The 19,407-nt window shown below is 47.3% G+C and overlaps 1 protein-coding gene across 2 annotated transcripts in view; it reads right to left on the bottom strand.

Annotated features, from left to right (window-relative positions):
• Window positions 1–16,152, bottom strand: part of LOC134348702 (oocyte zinc finger protein XlCOF6-like) — a 74,424-nt gene extending 58,272 nt beyond the window's left edge. For both annotated transcript variants that reach the window (XM_063052508.1, XM_063052507.1), the window contains exons 1-3: window positions 16,105–16,152; window positions 14,720–14,926; window positions 4,183–6,672 (exon numbers count right to left, since the gene is read on the bottom strand). In XM_063052508.1, the coding sequence (XP_062908578.1) occupies window positions 4,183–5,751 (1,569 nt within the window). In that variant the 5' untranslated portion in view covers window positions 5,752–6,672; window positions 14,720–14,926; window positions 16,105–16,152. The remainder of the gene's footprint in view (window positions 1–4,182; window positions 6,673–14,719; window positions 14,927–16,104) is intronic.
• Between the last annotated feature and the right edge of the window lie 3,255 nt (window positions 16,153–19,407).

Genomic DNA, 19,407 nt, shown 5'->3' with positions numbered 1-19,407 from the left:
CAAAGTTAAGGGAGGGAAGTTTAGGGGAGACATCAGGGGTAAGTTTCTTTTACATAGAGGGTTGTGGGTGCCTGGAATGACTTGCCAGGGATGGTGGTGGAGGCTAAAACATTCGGGGTATTTAACAGCCTCTTGGACAGACACATGGATGAAAGAAAAATAGAGGGTTACAGGGTAGTGTGGGTTTAGTATGTTTTTTTAAGGAATACATGGGTCGGCACAACATCGAGGGCCGAAGGGCCTGTACTATGACGTAGTATTCTAGTGTCTAGTGTCCAGGGATGGAGGATAGGGGGCCATTTCAGAGACAAAGGATAGGAGACTAAATAGGGTGGGAGGAGATGGAGGTGCAGGGAAACAGAGAGGAAGTTGGCTAGAAGAGAGGAAAGGGGAAAGAGGAAAGGAGGAAGGGGGTGTCTCAGAAATGGAGTGACGGGGATATGTGCCATGTCAGGAACAGGAGGCTGGTGAAGAGGGTGTTCCATGAACGAAGGGCTGGAAGATGTGGCACATGGATGGTGAGGGGGGGGGGAGATGGAGGCATACCAAACATGGGGGTGCAAAGGGGCATCCCAAACATGGGTGGGGTAGAAGGGGAAAACAGGCATCTGAGTGGCAGATAGGATGGGAGAATGGGTGGAGGAGGGGTGAGGGGAAATGGGGTGCCCCAGAGACAAATGATTTGTGAGGACAGTGCAGGAAAGTGGAAGGTAAAGGGTTTGCCCCAGAGACAAATTATTTGTGCAGATGGTGTGGGGAAGTGGGGGTGCCCCAGAGGAGAATGTGGAGGCAAAGAGTGGGTACCCCCCCGAGACGTGTTGGGAAAGAGGTGTCCCAGAGAGAGAATAGGAAGAGGGAACCACAGAGGATGCAGGTGAGCAAGGGGCAACACAGAGATGGAGGAAAGGGAGCAACCAAGAGATGCGAGAGGAGGGGCAGCCCAGAGATGGGGCAATGGGGGCACAGCCAGGGAATTGAGAAGAGGATGCGCCTCAGACAGTAGGGTCGGGGGTGGGGGGAGTGGCAGGAGGTGGCAAAATGTGTCTTTTTTTAAATTGTATTTTTTATGACAAGATCCTGCTGAACATTAAGAACTTAAAAGTACAGAGATCTACTCCATCAGCGAGTCGTTTGTTGTCAGAGAAAATGAAGGAGTTGGACTTGCTGCGGATTGTGATGCTGCCTGTGACAGAGAGGCATTGGAGTGGGAGTGCAGTCTAACACCAAGTCATTATATTGAGATTGCAACACCCTGCTGAACATTAACATGGAATACTGTAGTCCAATTCGCTGGTTTACTGGCGAACAGCAGGGGAGCTGCATAGCCATGGTCATAGCAAGGACTAGACCTCAAGCCGTGGTGTCACCTGTTTGCAGGCACCCAAGAGAGAGGTGTCAGTCAAAGCTGCCCCCAGTGTCACTCAGCAAATTACAAGCTATATTGTGTTCAACTGCATACTTCTACACCGTTTATGGTCTCAGGGTCTTGGACTATTATTTGTGGGACTGTATTTTATTGATATCTTATATGTACCTTGTGATATGTGTGACTATTGGTATTATATTGCAACTTGACTCCCGAGTAAAACTGCTTCGTTTGGCTGTATTGATGTATGGTTGAATGACAATTAAATTTGAACTTAAACTAGTGGCAAAGTCTGATAAGGGCATTGAGGTGAGAAGGGGAGTAACCTAGAGACAAGAGCTAGTGGGGATGTAAAAGGGTTGGAGTGATCCAGTGATGGAAGTTGTGGGGGTTGGTGGAAGGGAGTGGCCTAGAAGTAGAGAATAGAGGGAATGGGGAAGGGAAAGGGGACACCCAAATTGAGCAGGGAGCGAATTGACTGGTAGATGGGGGAGGATGTAAGAGAGCGACCTAGTGAAGAGAGGTGGTGGTAAAAATGTGTCAGAGACATTGGGGATAATGGGTAGAGCCAAGAACCCAGGAGAGAAAAGTGAGCAACCCAGCAAAGGGGCAGAGGAGTGGAGTGTGGATGAACTGGTGAGAGGGTTGACCAGAGGCTGGGGGTAAAGGGGTGATCTTAAGATGGGAAGAGGATTAGGGGAGGAAGGAGGAATACAGAGACTTAGAGAGCGGGTGATGAAGGGCCTCAGCCTGAAAAGTCGATTGTTTATTCCACTCCTCAGATGCTGCCTAACTTGCTGAGTTCCTCCAGCATTTTGTGTAAATTGCATTTAGTTTTGTTGTTCATTACAACCTGTAAGTATATATCATGATAAGTATTCTATGTATGTAATTTAGACATTAGAAGATGCACAAGATTTCAATTGGTTAATATTGATATAAAATTGATCACTGAGCAGATTGATGATGGGCTAGACTGCTGCCCTTGTGCACAGGTGAATAAAGTTTGAAAGAAAAACAAGTGCAAATTGTCAGAGACCAGTTGATCAGTGACGTCACTTTATCAAGAGTGGTGAGCATTCAGTACCTGTCACTATAGGGGATGCATTTTAGGGGAAGCTGAGTGAACAGTATAGAGCAAAGAACTACAGGGTGATGGGAAGAGTTGGAACAGGAACACGGGCAGGAACCAGAGGGACAGAATGGCCTCTCTACTGTTGATTGAGTATGCTGAAGAGTCAGCAAAGATCTGAGACACAAAATTTAAAATAGAACTCATTTACTTATGACAGATCCACAATATATAACTCCAGTCTAGTTAGAGGCTAATGTCATCAGAACAAACCCCTCCTGTACTCAGAGACCAGGGTTCAGTTCCAGGCCTGATGAACAGCAACAATAATTTCAAATCTGACACCAACAGTCACTCTTCAATTTACAACTGAATGCACCAAATGTGATGGTTGACTTACACACTCATATAGAAAAGAAGAAACAATGAAATCACTTGGTGGAAGTACCAGAACCAGGTGACATTCAGCAAAGGTGATTCACTGAAGAACCAAAACCTATGCAAGGAGTTTGTTTGTCCTGTGCAGCCTAATTGACATTTTAATTAACTGGAAATTGAACACAGTTCTTTCTTTCAGGCCTCTGTCTCAACTATTTCCATTAGGTATAGACATCAGCTAGTTCTGGCCATCAGACCAGATCTCAATGCTTCACTTCAATTATTAGGAAATCATGTATCCACTTATCTGAAAGATACATTATAAGTTTTTCACGTGAGATAAACTGGGAACTATATTTTCTGTCGGGAGTCCCAATCCTTAGGTTTAGGTAACAAGATCTCAGTTGTGCCTGTGAGGTCCAGTGCACCCATTCTCGGAGCCTTTTGCCCACTGAATGGATGCGCAGCTTTTGACAAACTTTGGACTCTCAGCACCTGTGCACTTGACTTGCAGTAACAGCACATAGAACATAGAGTACAGCACATTACAGACCCTTCGGCCCACAATGTTGTGCCGACCATCAAACCCTGCCTCCCATATAACCCCCCCACCTTAAATTCCTCCATATACCTGTCTAACAGTCTCTTAAACTTCACTAGTGTATCTGCCTCCACCACTGACTCAGGCAGTACATCAACAGTCAGAGTCAACTTAATTTTTTTCTCTGTCAGTCAGCCTTACAAATGCTGCTACTCTGTCATTTTTTACCTTGTCCCCACCCCACCCTCAACCACCAATGTTAATCTTCCTCAACCCAGAGATTCGAGGGACAAAGGACATGTCAGAGATAACTGCAGTCAACTCGTCGCCTTCTTCAGTCTGTAGAAAGTCAAGCAGGAAATTCAGGGGAAACCTCTCGCCCACAGATTGGTGACTGTTTGGAACCCATCACCACAGGGTGAATGAGGGGTAAACAGCAGTGATCGATTGTCGTGGAACAGAAATACAGGCAGAGACTCCCTACTGTCCACCTGATGTGTTTAAATTCACTAGGTACCTAAGACAGATTTTAAAGTAGAACTGATTTCTTTGTCACAGATCCAGAATATTAAACTCCTGCTCCATTAAGGGAAGAAATTCCTCCCATGTCCAGTGACCAAGGCACAGAACTGGGTACGATGAGCAGCAAGGTTCAACACCAAAAGTCACTTTTGAACTTGCCCCTGGATTCAGCAACAGTGATAGTTAAACCTTTTCCCCAGTGTGAACTCGGTAATGCGTCACAAGGTTGGATGATTGAGTAAATCCCTTCCCACATTCAGAGCAGATGAAAGGCCTCTCCCCAGTGTGAATTCGCTGATGTACCTTCAGTTGAGATGACTGAGAAAATCCCTTCCCACAGTCTGAGCAGATGAATGGCTTCTCCCCAGTGTGAACTGACTGGTGTGTCTGTAGGTGAGATGACTGAATGAATCCTTTTCCACAGTCAGAGCAGGTGAACGGTCTCTCCCCAGTGTGAACTCGCTGGTGTTCATTCAGTTGAGATGACTGAGAAAATCCCTTCCCACAGTCTGAGCAGATGAATGGCTTCTCCCCAGTGTGAACTCGCTGGTGTGTCTGCAGGTGGGATAACCGAGTAAATCCCTTTCCACATTCAGAACAGGTGAACGGCCTCTCTCCAGTGTGAACTCGCTGATGTTCGTTCAGTTGAGATGACCGAATGAATCCCCTCCCACAGTCTGAGCAGGTGAACGGTCTCTCCCCAGTGTGAACTCGCTGGTGTGCCTGCAGGTGGGATGACCGAGTGAATCTCTTCCCACAGTCTGAGCAGGTGAATGGCATCTCTCCTGTGTGAACTTTATGATGTTCCTTCAGATGAATTGAAAGAGTGAATCCCTTCCCACATTCAGAGCAAGCGAATGGCCTCTCACCAGTGTGAACTCGCTGATGTGCCGTCAGTTGAAATGACCGAAGGAATCCCTTCCCACAGTCTGAGCAGATGAATGGCCTCTCCCCAGTGTGAACTGACTGGTGTGTCTGCAGGTTGCATAACTGAGTGAATTTCTTTCCACACACAGAACAGCTGAAAGGCCTCTCTCCCGTGTGAACTCGCTGGTGTGTTTGTAGGTTAGATGACTGAGTGAATCCCTTCCCACATTCAGAGCAGGTGAATGGACTTTCCCCGGTGTGAACTGACTTGTGTGCCAGTAGTAGAGATGATTGAGTAAATCCCTTCCCACAGTCTGAGCAGGTGAATGGTTTCTCCCCAGTATGAACTAAATGGTGTGCATGGAGATTGCACAGCTGAGTGAATCCCTTCCCACATTCTGAACAAGTAAAAGGCCTCTCTCCAGTGTGAACTCGCTGATGTATTTGTAGGTGGGATGACTGAGTGAATCCCTTCCCACAGTCTGAGCAGGTGAATGGCTTCTCCCCAGTGTGAACTCGCTGATGTAGTTTCAGTTGAGATGACCGAGAAAATCCCTTCCCACAGTCTGAGCATGTGAATGGTTTCTCCCCAGTGTGAACTGACTGATGTGTTTGTAGGTGGGATGACTGAGTGAATCTCTTCCCACACACAGAACAGGTGAACGGCCTCTCCCCTGCATGAACTCGCTGGTGTGTCTGTAGGTGGGATGACTGAGTGAATCCCCTCCCACATTCAGAGCAAGTGAATGGCCTCTCCCCAGTGTGAACTCGCTGATGTACCTTCAGTTGAGATGACCGAGAAAATCCCTTCCCACAGTCTGAGCAGATAAACGGTATCTCCCTAGTGTGAACCGACTGGTGTGTCTGTAGGTGGGATGACTGAGTGAATCCCTTTCCACATTTAGAGCAAATGAATGGCCTCTCCCCAGTGTGAACTCGCTGATGTACCTTCAGTTGAGATGGCTGAGGAAATTCCTTCCCACAGTCTGAGCAGATAAACGGCATCTCCCTAGTGTGAACCGACTGGTGTGTCTGTAGGTGGAATGAGTGAGTGAATCCTTTCCCACAGTCTGAGCAGGTCAATGGTATCTCCCCACTGTGAACTGACTGGTGTGTCTGTAAGTAGGATGACTGAGTGAACTCCTTCCTGGATTCGGAGGAGATGAATGGCTTCTCCTGAGTGTGAAATTGCTGGTGTGTCAGCCAATCAGGTGGTCGAGTGAATCTTTTCCCACACACAGAACAGTTGAATGGTTTCTCTCCCTTATGAATTTATTGGTGTGTCTGCAGGTCGGCAGAGTGAGTGAATCTCTTCCCACACTGACAGAAGCTGAATTATGTCTCCTTGTTATTAATTCTCTGGCAATTCATCATGTCAGATTTCAGACGTAGAGAGTGGAGCTGTTTCTACTGACAGCAGAAGGGACAAAGGCAAGTTACTGGCTCCTTAAAACCCGTCTCTATGGGCAGATGGGGCTCGTCAAACTGTGGTTGGAAACTCATCGAGAAAGAAAACTGGTCTCAAAACGTCCACCTCCTTCCACGGGGAAGGCTTCAGAAATAAACCACGAGGAAAAATCTGGAGCTGGAGTTCCTCAGGCAGTACTAGTTGGAGTTCAATGGTGACTGGCAACTCCTGTGACGCATCCACTGCCAAACTGTATCGCTCTCCGTCGTTCCTTTGGGTTCATCGGCTCTGTGGAGAAGGGGAGCCTGCTACATCGGCAACAGCCTGCTCTCCATATCGAACTGCCCCGGCTTGTGTATCGTGTGACAGCTGGGTTGCAACATCTACGGTGGACCCAGGCCAACGGAGGACCTCTGAAGAAATATCTGGTTAATCCTTAAATATCTGGACAGAGACAGCAAAACTGACGCGTCGTTGTATTTGAAATTCTCATACACAAATTCTTTGTCATTTCTAACCTGTAAAAAGATTTACAAAAGACATCAATAGGTGAGAATCAACATTTCAGATACTATTGTAGTCTCTATGGCGAGTTCTGACATCACACTGTTACAGCAAGGTTAAACACAAGATGCAGAAGCAACTGGGCATGGATCAGGCATCCAGACTGACGTCACATTCTGCTTTTTCTGTCTGTACCAGAACAGGCCATTTCTGCCAGTCATCAGTCTGTGACTTGGCTCAGTTTGTCTCTCTCCATTAGTATTATTTAAAAGTTCAAAGTAAATTTGTTATCAAAGTACATATATATCACCATATACAATCCTGAGATTCGTTTTCTTGTGGGTATACTCAATAAATCCAATTACCATAATAGAATTAAAGAAAGACCACATCAACAAGCCATTCAACCAGTGTGCAAATGACAATAAACTGTGCAATTACAAACAGAAAAATTAATAATAATAAATAAATGCCAAGAAGAACATAAGATGAAGAGTCCTTGGAAGTGAGTGCATAAGTTGTGGGAACAGTTCACTGATAGGTCAAGTGAAGTTATCCCCTCTGGTTCAACAGTCTGATGGTTGAGAGGTACTAACTCTTCCTGAACCCGGTGGGGTTCGTCCTGAGGCTCCGCTACAGGTCGCTTGTTACCCAGGATAAAGGTAGATTGGTGCTGGATCCCAAGAGGGGGAATTTCTAAACTGCCTATGAGCAGCTCGTGGTTGAGTTCCTAGGGGATCCGTTATTCTGGATTGGGTGCTGTGCGATGAATTGGAATTGTTTAGAATGTTCTTTCTTCAGCGGTTTCAGTGGGGCTTCACTGCGCAAGCGCGTGGACGTCAGCCAGTGATAACAGCAAGAAGAGTTTAAAAGGAGACAGTTATTTCTTCAGCGATTTGACCAGGGCGCATCTGTGCATATGTGTGGACGTCAGCCAGTAAGAACAGCGAGAAGAGTTTAAAAGGAGACAGTTATTTCTTCAGCAGTTTGATTGGGGCATGACTGCGCAAACGTGTGGATGTCAACGAATGAGAACAGCGAGAAGAGTTTAAAAGGAGACTGCTTTATAGAGCGGGCAGTGGATTAGAGGGAGACAGAGTAGGGAGGCTTTGGCTCAACAGGACTTCGGTAATAATGGGTCGAGACAAGGTACGTTATCTGTGTACGATACAGACAGGAAGAATGTGTGTGAAACCGGTGTTCTGTGCTCGGTGTCAGATGTGGGAAGTCTGGGAGACTCCCAGCCTCCCGGACAGCCACATCTGCGCCAGCTGCGTCGAGCTGCAGCTCCTTAGGGACCGAGTTAGGGAACTGGAGATGCAGCTGGATGACCTTCGTCTGGTCAGGGAGAGTGAGGAGGTGATAAAGGAGTTATAGGCAAGTAGTCACACCGGGGCCTCGGGAGACAGACAAGTGAAGAAGGAAGTCTGAGAATCGGAGCGGGAGTGCGGAGGAAGCCATTTTTGAATTTTTTGTTTATTTTCCCATTGGCGTTCAGAGGGGCGGGACTGCGCAGGCGTGTGACATCGAGCAGTGAAGCGCGGAGGATTTAAAAGGACAGAAATCCTGATTCGGGTGTAATTCGGAGAAGGAAGTCTGAGAATCAGAGCGAGAGTGCGGAGGAAGCCATTTTTGAATTTTTCATTTTTTTATCATCGGCGTTCAGAGAGGCGGAACTGCGCAGGTGTGTGACATCAGGCAGTGAAGCACGGAAGATTTAAAAGGACCAGAGCCTCATACAGCAGGCAGCATAGTTTGCAGGCGGCAGAGTGAGCCGGGAGCAGAGTGAAGGCTTAAGGGCTTCGGCTCAACAGGCTTAGGCGGAAATAGGCGAGGTGAAGAGGGTTTGGTATTCATTTTTTGTTGTTATTTGAGGAGAGGGGCAGTATGAGTGTGAGGGCAGTTTGTTGTTCTCGGTGTCGGATGTGGGAGGTCCTGGAGTCTCCAAGCCTCCCGGACGTCCACATCTGCGCCAGGTGCGCCAAGATGCAGCTCCTAAGAGACCGTGTTAGGGAACTGGAGCTGCAGCTCGATGACATTCGTCTGGTCAGGGAGAGTGAGGAGTTGAGAGGAGTTACAGGCAGGTGGTCACACCGGGGCCATGGGAGGCAGACAAGTGGGTCACCATTAGGAGGGGGAAGGGGAAGAGTCAGGTACTAGAGAGTACCCCAGCAGCTGTGCCCCTTGACAATAAGTACTCCTGTTTGAGTACTGTTGGGGGGGACAGCTTACCTGGGGGAAGCGACAGTGGCCGTGCTTCTGGCACAGAGTCCGGCCCTGTATCTCAGAAGGGTAGGGAAAGGAAGAGGAGGGCAGTAGTAATAGGGGACTCGATAGTAAGGGGGTCAGATAGGTGATTCTGTGGACGTAGTCCAGAGACCCGGATGGTAGTTTGCCTCCCTGGTGCCAGGGTCTGGGATATTTCTGATTGCGTCCAAGATATCCTGAAGTGGGAGGGAGAGGAGCCAGAGGTCGTGGTACATATAGGTACCAATGTCATAGGTAGGAAAAGGGGAGAGGTCCTGAAAGGAGAACATAGGTAGTTCGGAAGGGAGTTGAGAAAAAGGACCGCAAAAGTAGTAATCTCGGGATTACTGCCTGTGCTATGCGACAGTGAGAGTAGGAATGCAATGAGGTGGAGGATAAATGCGTGGCTGAGGGATTGGAGCAGGGAGCAGGGATTCAAGTTTTTGGATCATTGGGACCTCTTTTGGCACAGGTGTGACCTGTACAAAAAGGACGGGTTACACTTCAAGCCTCGGGGGACCAATATCCTGGCGGGGAAATTTGTGAGGGCTACTGAGGTGACTTTTAACGAGAATGGTTGGGGGGTGGGAATCAAATTAAAGAGACTAGGAGAAAGGAGGTTAGTTCACAAATAGAGAAAGCTAGTAGACAGTGTGTGAGGGAGGATAGTCAGGGGACAGAGATCAGGAGCACTCAGACCAAAGATGTAGGGGACAAGGAAGAAAAAGATAACAAAGTTGTTTGCTCCATTAAGGATAAAAAGAGAGTAAGAGGTGAAGAGTTTCTTAAATGCATCTATTTTAATGGTAGGAGCATTGTAAGAAAGGTGTATGAGCTTACAGCGTGGATTGATACCTGGAAATATGATGTTGTAGCTATTAGTGAAACGTGGTTGCAGGAGGGGTGTGACTAAATATTCAAGGATTTTGTTGCTTCAGATATAATAGGAGGGGCAAGAGGGGGAGGTGTTGCATTGCTTGTCAGAGTAAATATAACAGCTGTGTGGAATGAGCTTCCAGCAGAAGTGGTTGAGGCAGGTTCGATGTTGTTGTTTAAAGTTAAATTGGATAGATATATGGACAGGAAGGGAATGGAGGGTTATGGACCGAGTGCAGGTCAGTGGGACTAGGTGAGAGTAGGAGTTCGGCACGGACTAGAAGGGCCGAGATGGCCTGTTTCCGTACTGTAATTGTTATATGGTTATAAGTGGATAACAGTCAGGAGAGGGAAGGGCAGGAGTCAGAGGCTAGAAAGCACCCCTGTGGCTGTGCCCCTTGACAATAAGTAGTCCTGTTGGAATACTGTTGGGGTGGGGGGGGGGGAGAAAATTGCCTACCTGGGGGAAGCAACAGTGGATGCGCCTCTGGCACAGAATCCGGCCCTGTGGCTCAGAAGGGTAGGGAAAGGAAGAAGGCAGTAGTGATAGGGGACTCAACAGTTAGGGGTCAGGCAGGCGATTCTGTGGACTCAGGAAAGAAACGCAGATGGTAGTTTGCCTCTCAGGTGCCAGGGTCCGGGATATTTCTAATCGCGTTCAGGATATCCTGAAGTGGGAAGGAGAACAGCCAGAGATCGTGGCACATATTGGTACCAACGACATAGGCAGGAAAAGGGAGGAGGTCCTGAAAGCAGACTACAGGGAGTTAGGAAGGAAGTTGAGAAGCAGGACCACAAAGGTAGTCATCTCGGGATTACTGCCTGTGCCACGTGACAGGGAGTATAGGAATCAAGTGAGGTGGAGGATAAATGCGTGGCTGAGGGATTGCAGCAGGGGGCAGGGAGTTACATTTCTGGATCATTGGGACCTCTGTTGGGGTAGGTGTGATCTGTACAAAAAGGACGGGTTGCACTAGAATCCCAGGGGGACCAATATCCTGGTGGGGAGGTTCACTAAGGATACTGGGGACACTTTCAACTAGGGTTGCTGGGGGGTGGGAACCAAACTGAAGAGATGGAGAAAGAGGCGGTTGGCTCACAAATAGAGAAAGATTCGAGACATGGGAGAGGGAGGGTAGGCAGGTGATAGAGAAGGGACGCGTTCAGACCAATGGATTCAGATGTGTCTATTTTAATGCAATGAGTATTATGAACAAAGCGGATGAGCTTAGAGCGTGGATCAGTACTTGGAGCTATGATGTGGTGGCCATTACAGAGACTTGGATAGCTCAGGCGCAGGAATGGTTACTTCAAATGGCAGGCTTTAGGTGTTTCAGAAAGGACCAGGAGGGAGGCAAAAGAGGTGGGGGTGTGGCACTGTTGATCAGATAGTGTCACTGTTGCAGAAAAGGAGGAAAACATGCAGGGTTTGTCTACAGAGTCTCTGTGGGTGGAAATAACAAACAGGAAGGAGTCAATAACTCTACTGGGTGCTTTTTATAGACACCCAATAGTAACAGGGATAGCAAGCAGATAGGGAGACAGATTCTGGAAAGGTGTAATCATAACAGAAGTCATGGTGGGAGATTTTAATTTCCCAAATATTGATTGGCATCTCCCCAGAGTGAGGGGTTTAGATGAGGTAGAGTTTGTTAGGTGTATTCAGGAAGGTTTCTTGACACAATATGTAGATAAGCCGACAAGAGAAGAGGCTGTACTTGATCTGGTATTTGGAAATGAACCTGGTCAGGTGTCAGATCTCTCAGTGGGAGAGCATTTTGGAGATAGTGATCACAATTCTATCTCCTTTACCATAGCATTGGACAGCGATAAGAACAGACAGGTTAGGAAAGTATTTAATTGGAGTAATGGGAAATATAAGGTTATCAGGCAGGAACTTGGAAGCATAAATTGGAAATATATGTTCTCAAGCAAATGTACGGAAGAAATGTGGCAAATGTTCAGTGGATATTTGCACGGGGCTTAGCATCGGTACGTTGCAATGAGATAGGGAAAGGATGGTAGGGTACAGGAACCGTGGTGTACAAAGGCTGTTGTAAATCTAGTCAAGAAGAAAAGCTTACGAAAGGTTTAAAAAACTAGGTTTTTTTAGAGATCTAGAAGATTATAAGGCGAGTAGGAAGGAGCTTAAGAATGAAATTAGGAGAGCGAGAAGGGGCTATGAGAAGAGCAAGAGGATAAGACATAAGGGAATAGGACCAATCAAGTGTGATAGTGGAAAAGTGTGTACGGAACCAGAGGAGATGGCAGAGGTACTTAATGAATACTTTGCTTCAGTATTCACTACGGAAAAGGATCTTGGCAATTGTAGGGATGATTTGCAGCGGACTGAAAAGCTGGAGCATGTAGATATTAAGAAAGAGGATGTGCTGGAGCTTTTGGAAAGCATCAAGTTGGATAAGTCACTGGGACCGGACGGGATGTACCCCAGGCTGCTGTGGGAAGCGAGGGAGGTGATTGCTGAGCCTCTGGCGATGATCTTTGCATTATCAATGTGGACGGAAGAGGTTGTGGAGGATTGGAGGGTTGCAGATGTTGTTCCCTTATTCAAGAAAGGGAGTAGGGATAGCCCAGGAAATTATAGACCAGTGAGTCTTACTTCAGTGGTTGGTAAGTTGATGGAGAAAATCCTGAGAGGCAGGATTTATGAACATTTGGAGAGGCATAATATGATTAGGAATAGTCAGCATGGCTTTGTCAAAGGCAGGTCGTGCTTTTGAAATTTTTGAGAATGTGACTAAATACATTGAAAGTAGAGCCGTAGTTGTAGTGTATATGGATATTAGCAGGCATTTGATAAGGTACCCCATGCAAGCCTTATTGAGAAAGTAAGGAGGCATGGGATTCAAGGGGACATTGATTTGCGGATCTCGAACTGACTTGCCCACAGAAGCCAAAGATTTGTTGTAGACGGGTCATATTCTCCATTGAGCCCAGTGACCAGTGGTGTGCCTCAGGGATCTGTTCTGGGACCCCTACTCTTTGTAATTTTTATAAATGACCCAGATGAGGAAGTAGAGGGATGAGTTAGTAAATTTGCTAATGACACAAAGGTTTGGGGTGTTGTGGACAGTGTGGAGGGCTTTCAGAGGTTACAGCAGGACATCGATAGGATGCAAAACTGGACTGAGAAGTGGCAGATGGAGTTCAACCCAGATAAGTGTGAAGTGGTTCATTTTGGAAGGTCAGCTATGATGGTGAAATATAGCATTAATGGTAAGACTCTTGGCAGTGTGGAGGATCAGAGGGATCTTGTGGTCCGAGTCCATAGGACACTCAAAGCTGCTAAGCAGATTGACTCTATTGTTAAGAAGGCATACAGTTGTTACGTACCCCGTAACGGGTTAAAGAATCAGCAGAAATGGAACAGCTGGAGTCTGGTATTGCTGTTAACTAAAGCTATTCTATTAGTAACTATGTAACACAGTAATATAAAAATCCAATAAATTAAACAGGTTAGCAAAGTTCATGCATATATTAGATTAGATTATGAGGACACTCAGTCCTCGTTTATTGTCATTTAGAAATGCATGCATGCATTAAGAAATGATACAATGTTCCTCAGAGTGATATCACAAAAAAAAAGACAAACCAGACTAACACTGACAAGACCACATAATTATAACATATAGTTACAGCAGTGCAAAGCAATAGCATAATCTGATAAAGAGCAGACCATGGCCATGGTAAAAAAAAGTCTCAAGGTTCCGATCAACTCCCGATAGCAGGCGGCAGAAGAGAGAAACTCTCTCTGCCATAAACCTCCAGGCACCGACAACTGTTGATGCATTGGAAGCACCTGACCACAGCCGACACTGAGTCCGTCCGAAAACTTCGAGCCTCCGACCAGCCCTTTGACACCAAGCATTGAGCACCTTCTCTGCCGAGCACTCCGACCCCATCCCAGCCACTGAGCAACAAGCAAAGCCGAGGATTCGGGGCCTTCCCCTACGGAGATTCTGGATCACACAGTATCAGCGGCAGTGAAAAAGGCATTCCAGAAGTTTCTCCAGATGTTCCTCCATTCTCTCACGTCTGTCTCCATCAAATCAGGATTGTGCACGGTACCCTACTTGACAGATTACAGATATCATTCACCGGAGTGGCCGCGCAAGCTGTGTCGCGCCGCCATCTTCTCCTCCTCCTCCTCATCCTCATAAGTGTGGAAATATAAAAGCCAAGCTTCTTCAAGCTTAGGAGGTAATGTTTACAGTCTTACGATGATGGGTAAATGAAGTCTGTTGGTTTGTGTTACTGAGTTGAGTAGTGTTGGAGAGAGAGATGCTTATAATCCAAAGGCGAATGTTGTGAGAAGGCAATTACGTCGATATTCTACGCCAGCAATACAAGATAACAATAGTAGTAGGTTTATCTCCGAAGGTATTCCACTCCACACATGAAATATCACCAACAGTGATCGTCAACGAATATCCTTTCAACACAAGTGGTACCACACCCAAATTCAGCTGCAAGTCATCCCAAAGTGGTGGCCACAGGATACTCAAACAGAATCCAGGTATGGATTATCACCAACAGCAGCTCATTACAAAGGGGACCCTCTTCAAGGGAACCACCAACCAGGCAAGGGTCGACACACCAGTAGATTCCACACAGTTACCCCCAAACACACAACGTGATAGCACTTATCCAGTTCCACGACATATGAAATAACTCCAACAGTGATTTGCCACATGGGTGCCTTTCTTCAGTGAACTACCACACCCAGACAAGGGGTAGATACACATGTGGTATTCACAAAGGTTTTCCCCCCACCAGAGAACTCACTCCTGTGGATTAACTAAGTGACAATCACACTTTTGTAGTCGAATGGAAACAAACTCACCCTCATGGGCTACTTAGAAAGAGAGTCCAAACAGTGATCTCTTTGTCACTAGGTTTCTTCTGTTTCAAACCTACCTCTCCTCTCTTCTCTTCCTGCAAACTTGTTCCAGTTGCTGAACACTTGTGAGAGTCATTTATCAATACTCAGGATCGATCCCAACTCACCCCTTTTGGGCTGCTGAAAGTTTAAACCAGCAACCGACTCACTGGTATCTTCCATTGACCAAATCCATCTTGACTCGAACTGTGTGTGTCTGTGTGTCCTTGTATAATCAAAACAAGCTGCAGAGAAACCATAACATCGATTGTCCATCAAATAACTCCACCTCTCTCACTCTGGAGCAGCTCAAACAGTGTCCAAAAGTCAGTCTCATTCTCCCGACGTTTTAAAGTGACAGTCCACAGAGAATATGAACCTTAGCGGTACATAACACAGTGCACTGGCCTTCCTCAATCGTGGGATTGAGTTTAAGAGCCCAGAGGTAATGTTGCAGCTATGTAGGACCCTGGTCAGACCCCACTTGGAGTACTGTGCTCAATTCTGGTCACCTCACTACGGGTAGGACGTGGAAACCATAGAAAGGGTGCAGAGGAGATTTACAAGGATATTGCCTGGACTGGGGAGCATGCCTTATGGGAACAGATTGAGTGAACTCTGCTTTTTCTCCTTGGAGCAATGGAGGATGAGAGGTGACCTGACAGAGGTGTACAAGGTAATGAGAGGCATTGGTCATGTGGATAGTCAGAGGCCTTTTCCCAAGGCTGAAATGGCTTAGCATGAGAGGGCACATTTTCAAGGTGCTTGGAAGTAGGTACAGAGATGTCAGAGGTAAGTTGTTTTTTTTTTACGCAGAGAGTGGAATGGGCTGCCAGCAACGGTGGTGGAGGCGGAAACGATAGACTCCTGGATGGCTACATGGAGCTTAGAAAAATAGAGGACTATAGTAAGCCTAGGTAGTTCTAAGGTAGGGACAAGTTCGGCACAGCTTTGTGGGCCAAAGGGGCTGTATTGTGCTGTAGGTTTTCTATGTTTCTAGAACTAATTGACTTTTTCACTGACTGGAAGGCTCTTCATCCGAGATTAACTTCAGACCTATATTTTTGTTCCTTGGATTTAGATACCAGGAGCTTGTCAGTGCTTGCAAGATCTAATTTCCTGCGCATGCACTTCCAGAAAAAGTCGGGAGCATTATCCATGGCTGCCTGTATACCCAGAGAACCGCACGACCGAGAGACCCAGAGACCCAGCCACCCGTGAAGGCCACAGAACCGCGCGTACCGTATGGAATGGCGCGGTCACCTTCGCTCACTCCCGGGGGCTCGGTGACGGCCCGTGGGGCTGAGACCGGGACTGCGTGGCCACAGTGTGTCGGCTGCTCACAGTAATTGTCCCTCAGTCGGCGTGGGAACACCAGTGCTGATGAAACCGTAATCCCGAGCCCGGGCCCATTCCTACCTACCTGCTGCCCGCCAAGCCCCCGGAGCCCTTTGTCAGCTGAACGCATGCGCGCCTCGACATCCTCTACGCCTGCGCGTGTTGGCGTCTGGTCGCCGTAGGCGAGTTCTGAAGCGCGGAGGTGTCTGGGTAGGTACTGTGCCATTGAACATGTCTGCTGGCATTGGATCGGCGCCATATAGCTTCTTGACACGACATCAAACGTTATGGGGAGAAAGCTGAGGCGGGGAAAAAAGGATCAGCCATGATTGAATAGCGGAGCAGACTCGATGGGCCAAATGGCCTAATTCTGCTCCTATCTCTTATGGTCTTGTATGCTTTGACACAGCTAATGCTTTTTTTAAATGTAGAAAACTTAGCAGAAAGCTCTCACAAAATATACTCGATATCACAGAACATACAATAGTACATAGTACAGTACAGGGCCTTAGGCCCACAATGTTGTGCCGACGCTCAAATGGTCTCATGACTATACCCCTTCCCCACACGAAACCACCACGGTGCGCTTCACAGCTGAACAGGTGAGAAGACAGCTGAAACGTCTCAACCCAAGCAAGGCTGCAGAACCGGATGGTGTCAGTACCAGGGTACTCAAAGCCTGTGTCCCTCAGCTATGTGGAGTACTTCGCCATGTCTTCAGCCTGAGGCTCCGGAGGGTTCCTGTACTGTGGAAGACGTCCTGCCTCGTCCCTGTGCCGAAGACACCGCGCCCCAGCGGCCTCAATGACTACAGACCGGTGGCATTGACCTCCCAATCATGAAGACCCTGGAGAGACTTGTTCTGGAGCTGCTCCGGCCTATGGTCAGGCCACAATTAGATCCCCTCCAGTTCGCCTACCAGCCCCGACTAGGAGTTGAGGACGCCATCGCCTACTTGCTGAACCGTGTCTACGCCCACCTCGACAAACCAGCGAGCACTGTGAGGGTGATGTTTTTTGACTTCTCCAGTGCGTTCAATACCATCCTCCCTGCTCTGCTGGGGGAGAAGCTGACAGCAATGCAGGTGGATGCTTCCCTGGTATCATGGATTCTGGATTACCTGACCGGCAGACCACAGTACGTGTGCTTGCAACACTGTGTGTCCGACAGAGTGATCAGCAGCAATGGGGCTCCACAGGGGACTGTCTTGTCTCCCTTTCTCTTCACCATTTACACCTCGGACTTCAACTACTGCACAGAGTCTTGTCATCTTCAGAAGTTTTCTGATGACTCTGCCATAGTTGGATGCATCAGCAAGGGAGATGAGGCTGAGTACAGGGCTACGGTAGGAAACTTTGTCACATGGTGTGAGCAGAATTATCTGCAGCTTAATGTGAAAAAGACTAAGGAGCTGGTGGTGGACCTGCGGAGAGCTAAGGTACCGGTGACCCCTGTTTCCATCCAGGGGTTCAGTGTGGACATGGTGGAGGATTACAGATACCTGGGGATACGAACTGACAATAAACTGGACTGGTCAAAGAACACTGAGGCTGTCTACAAGAAGGGTCAGAGCCGTCTCTATTTCCTGAGGAGACTGAGGTCCTTTAACATCTGCCAGACAATGCTGAGGATGTTCGATGAGTCTGGGGTGGCCAGTGCTTTCATGTTTGCTGTTGTGTGCTGGGGCAGCAGGCTGAGGGTGGCAGACACCAACAGAATCAACAAACTCATTCGTAAGGCCAGTGATGTTGTGGGGATGGAACTGGACTCTCTGATGGTGGTGTCTGAAAAGAGGATGCTGTCTAAGTTGCATGCCATCTTGGTCAATGTCTCCCATCCACTACATAATGTACTGGGTGGGCACAGGAGTACATTCAGCCAGAGACTCATTCCACCCAGATGCAGCACAGAGCGTCATAGGAAGTCATTCCTGCCTGTGGCCATCAAACTTTACAACTCCTCCCTTGGAGGGTCAGACACCCTGAGCCAATAGGCTGGTCCTGGACTTATTTCATAATTTACTATTTAACTACTTATGGTTCTATTACTATTTATTATTTATGGTGCAACTGTAACAAAAACCAATTTCCCCCAGGATGAATAAAGTATGACTATGACTATGAAACCCTGCCTCCCATATAACCCCCCCACCTTAAATTCCTCCATATACCTGTCTAGTAGTCTCTTAAACTTCACTAATGTATCTGCCTCCACCACTGACTCAGGCAGTGCATTCCACGCACCAACCACTCTCATTAAAAAACTCTATCTATTCCTCTTATCATCTTGTACACCTCTATCATGTCTCCTCTCATCCTCCTCCTCTCCAAAGAGTAAAGCCCTAGCTCCCTTAATCTCTGATCATAATCCATACTCTCTAAACCAGGCAGCATCCTGGTAAATCTCTTCTGTACCCTTTCCAATGCTTCCACATCCTTCCTATTGTGAGGCAACCAGAACTGGACACAGTACTCCAAGTGTGGCCTAACCAGAAATTTATAGAGCTGCATCATTACCTTGCGACTCTTAAACTCTATCCCTCGATTTATGAAAGCTAACATCCCATAAGCTTTCTTAACTACCCTATCTACCTGCCAGGCAACTTTTAGGGATCTGTGGACATGTACCCCGAGGTATCTCTCCTCCCCCACACTACCAAGTATCCTGCCATTTACTTTGTACTCTGCCTTGGAGTTTGTCCTTCCAAAGTGTACCACCTCACACTTCTCCAGGTTGAACTCCATCTTCTCAGCCCACTTCTGCATCCTATCAATGTCTTGCTGCAATCTTCGACAATCCCCTACACTATCTACAACACCACCAACCTTTGTGTCGTTTGCAAACTTGCCAACTCACCCTTCTACCCCCACATCCAGGTCATTAATAAAAATCACAAAAAGTAGAGGTCCCACCTTGTGGGACACCACTAGTCACAACCCTCCAATCCGAATGTACTCCCTCGACCATAACCCTCTGCCTTCTGCAGGCAAGCCAATTCTGAATCCACCCGGCCAAACTTCCCTGGATCCCATGCCTTCTGACTTTCTGAATAAGCCTACTGTGTGGAACCTTGTCAAATGCCTTACTAAAATCCATGTAGATCACATCCACTGCACTACCCTCATCTATATGCGTGGTCACCTCCTCAAAGAACTCTTATCAGGCTTGTTTGACACGATGTGCCCTTCACAAAACCATGCTGACTGTCCCTGATCGGACCATGATTCTCTAAATATCCACAGATCCTATCTCTAAGAATCTTTTCCAACAGGCATGCTGTGTGTTAAAAGCCAAAGTCCAATCCACTTACAACTGTTGATATAAAATACAAGAGATCTCCAAATGTTGAATATATAGAGCACACCTACAATGGATTTAAGGGGAAGTT

Source organism: Mobula hypostoma, chromosome 6 (assembly GCF_963921235.1).
Source record: "Mobula hypostoma chromosome 6, sMobHyp1.1, whole genome shotgun sequence".
Classification (NCBI taxonomy): Eukaryota; Metazoa; Chordata; class Chondrichthyes; order Myliobatiformes; family Myliobatidae; genus Mobula; species Mobula hypostoma.
This window is presented reverse-complemented; position numbering and strand designations above follow the sequence as displayed.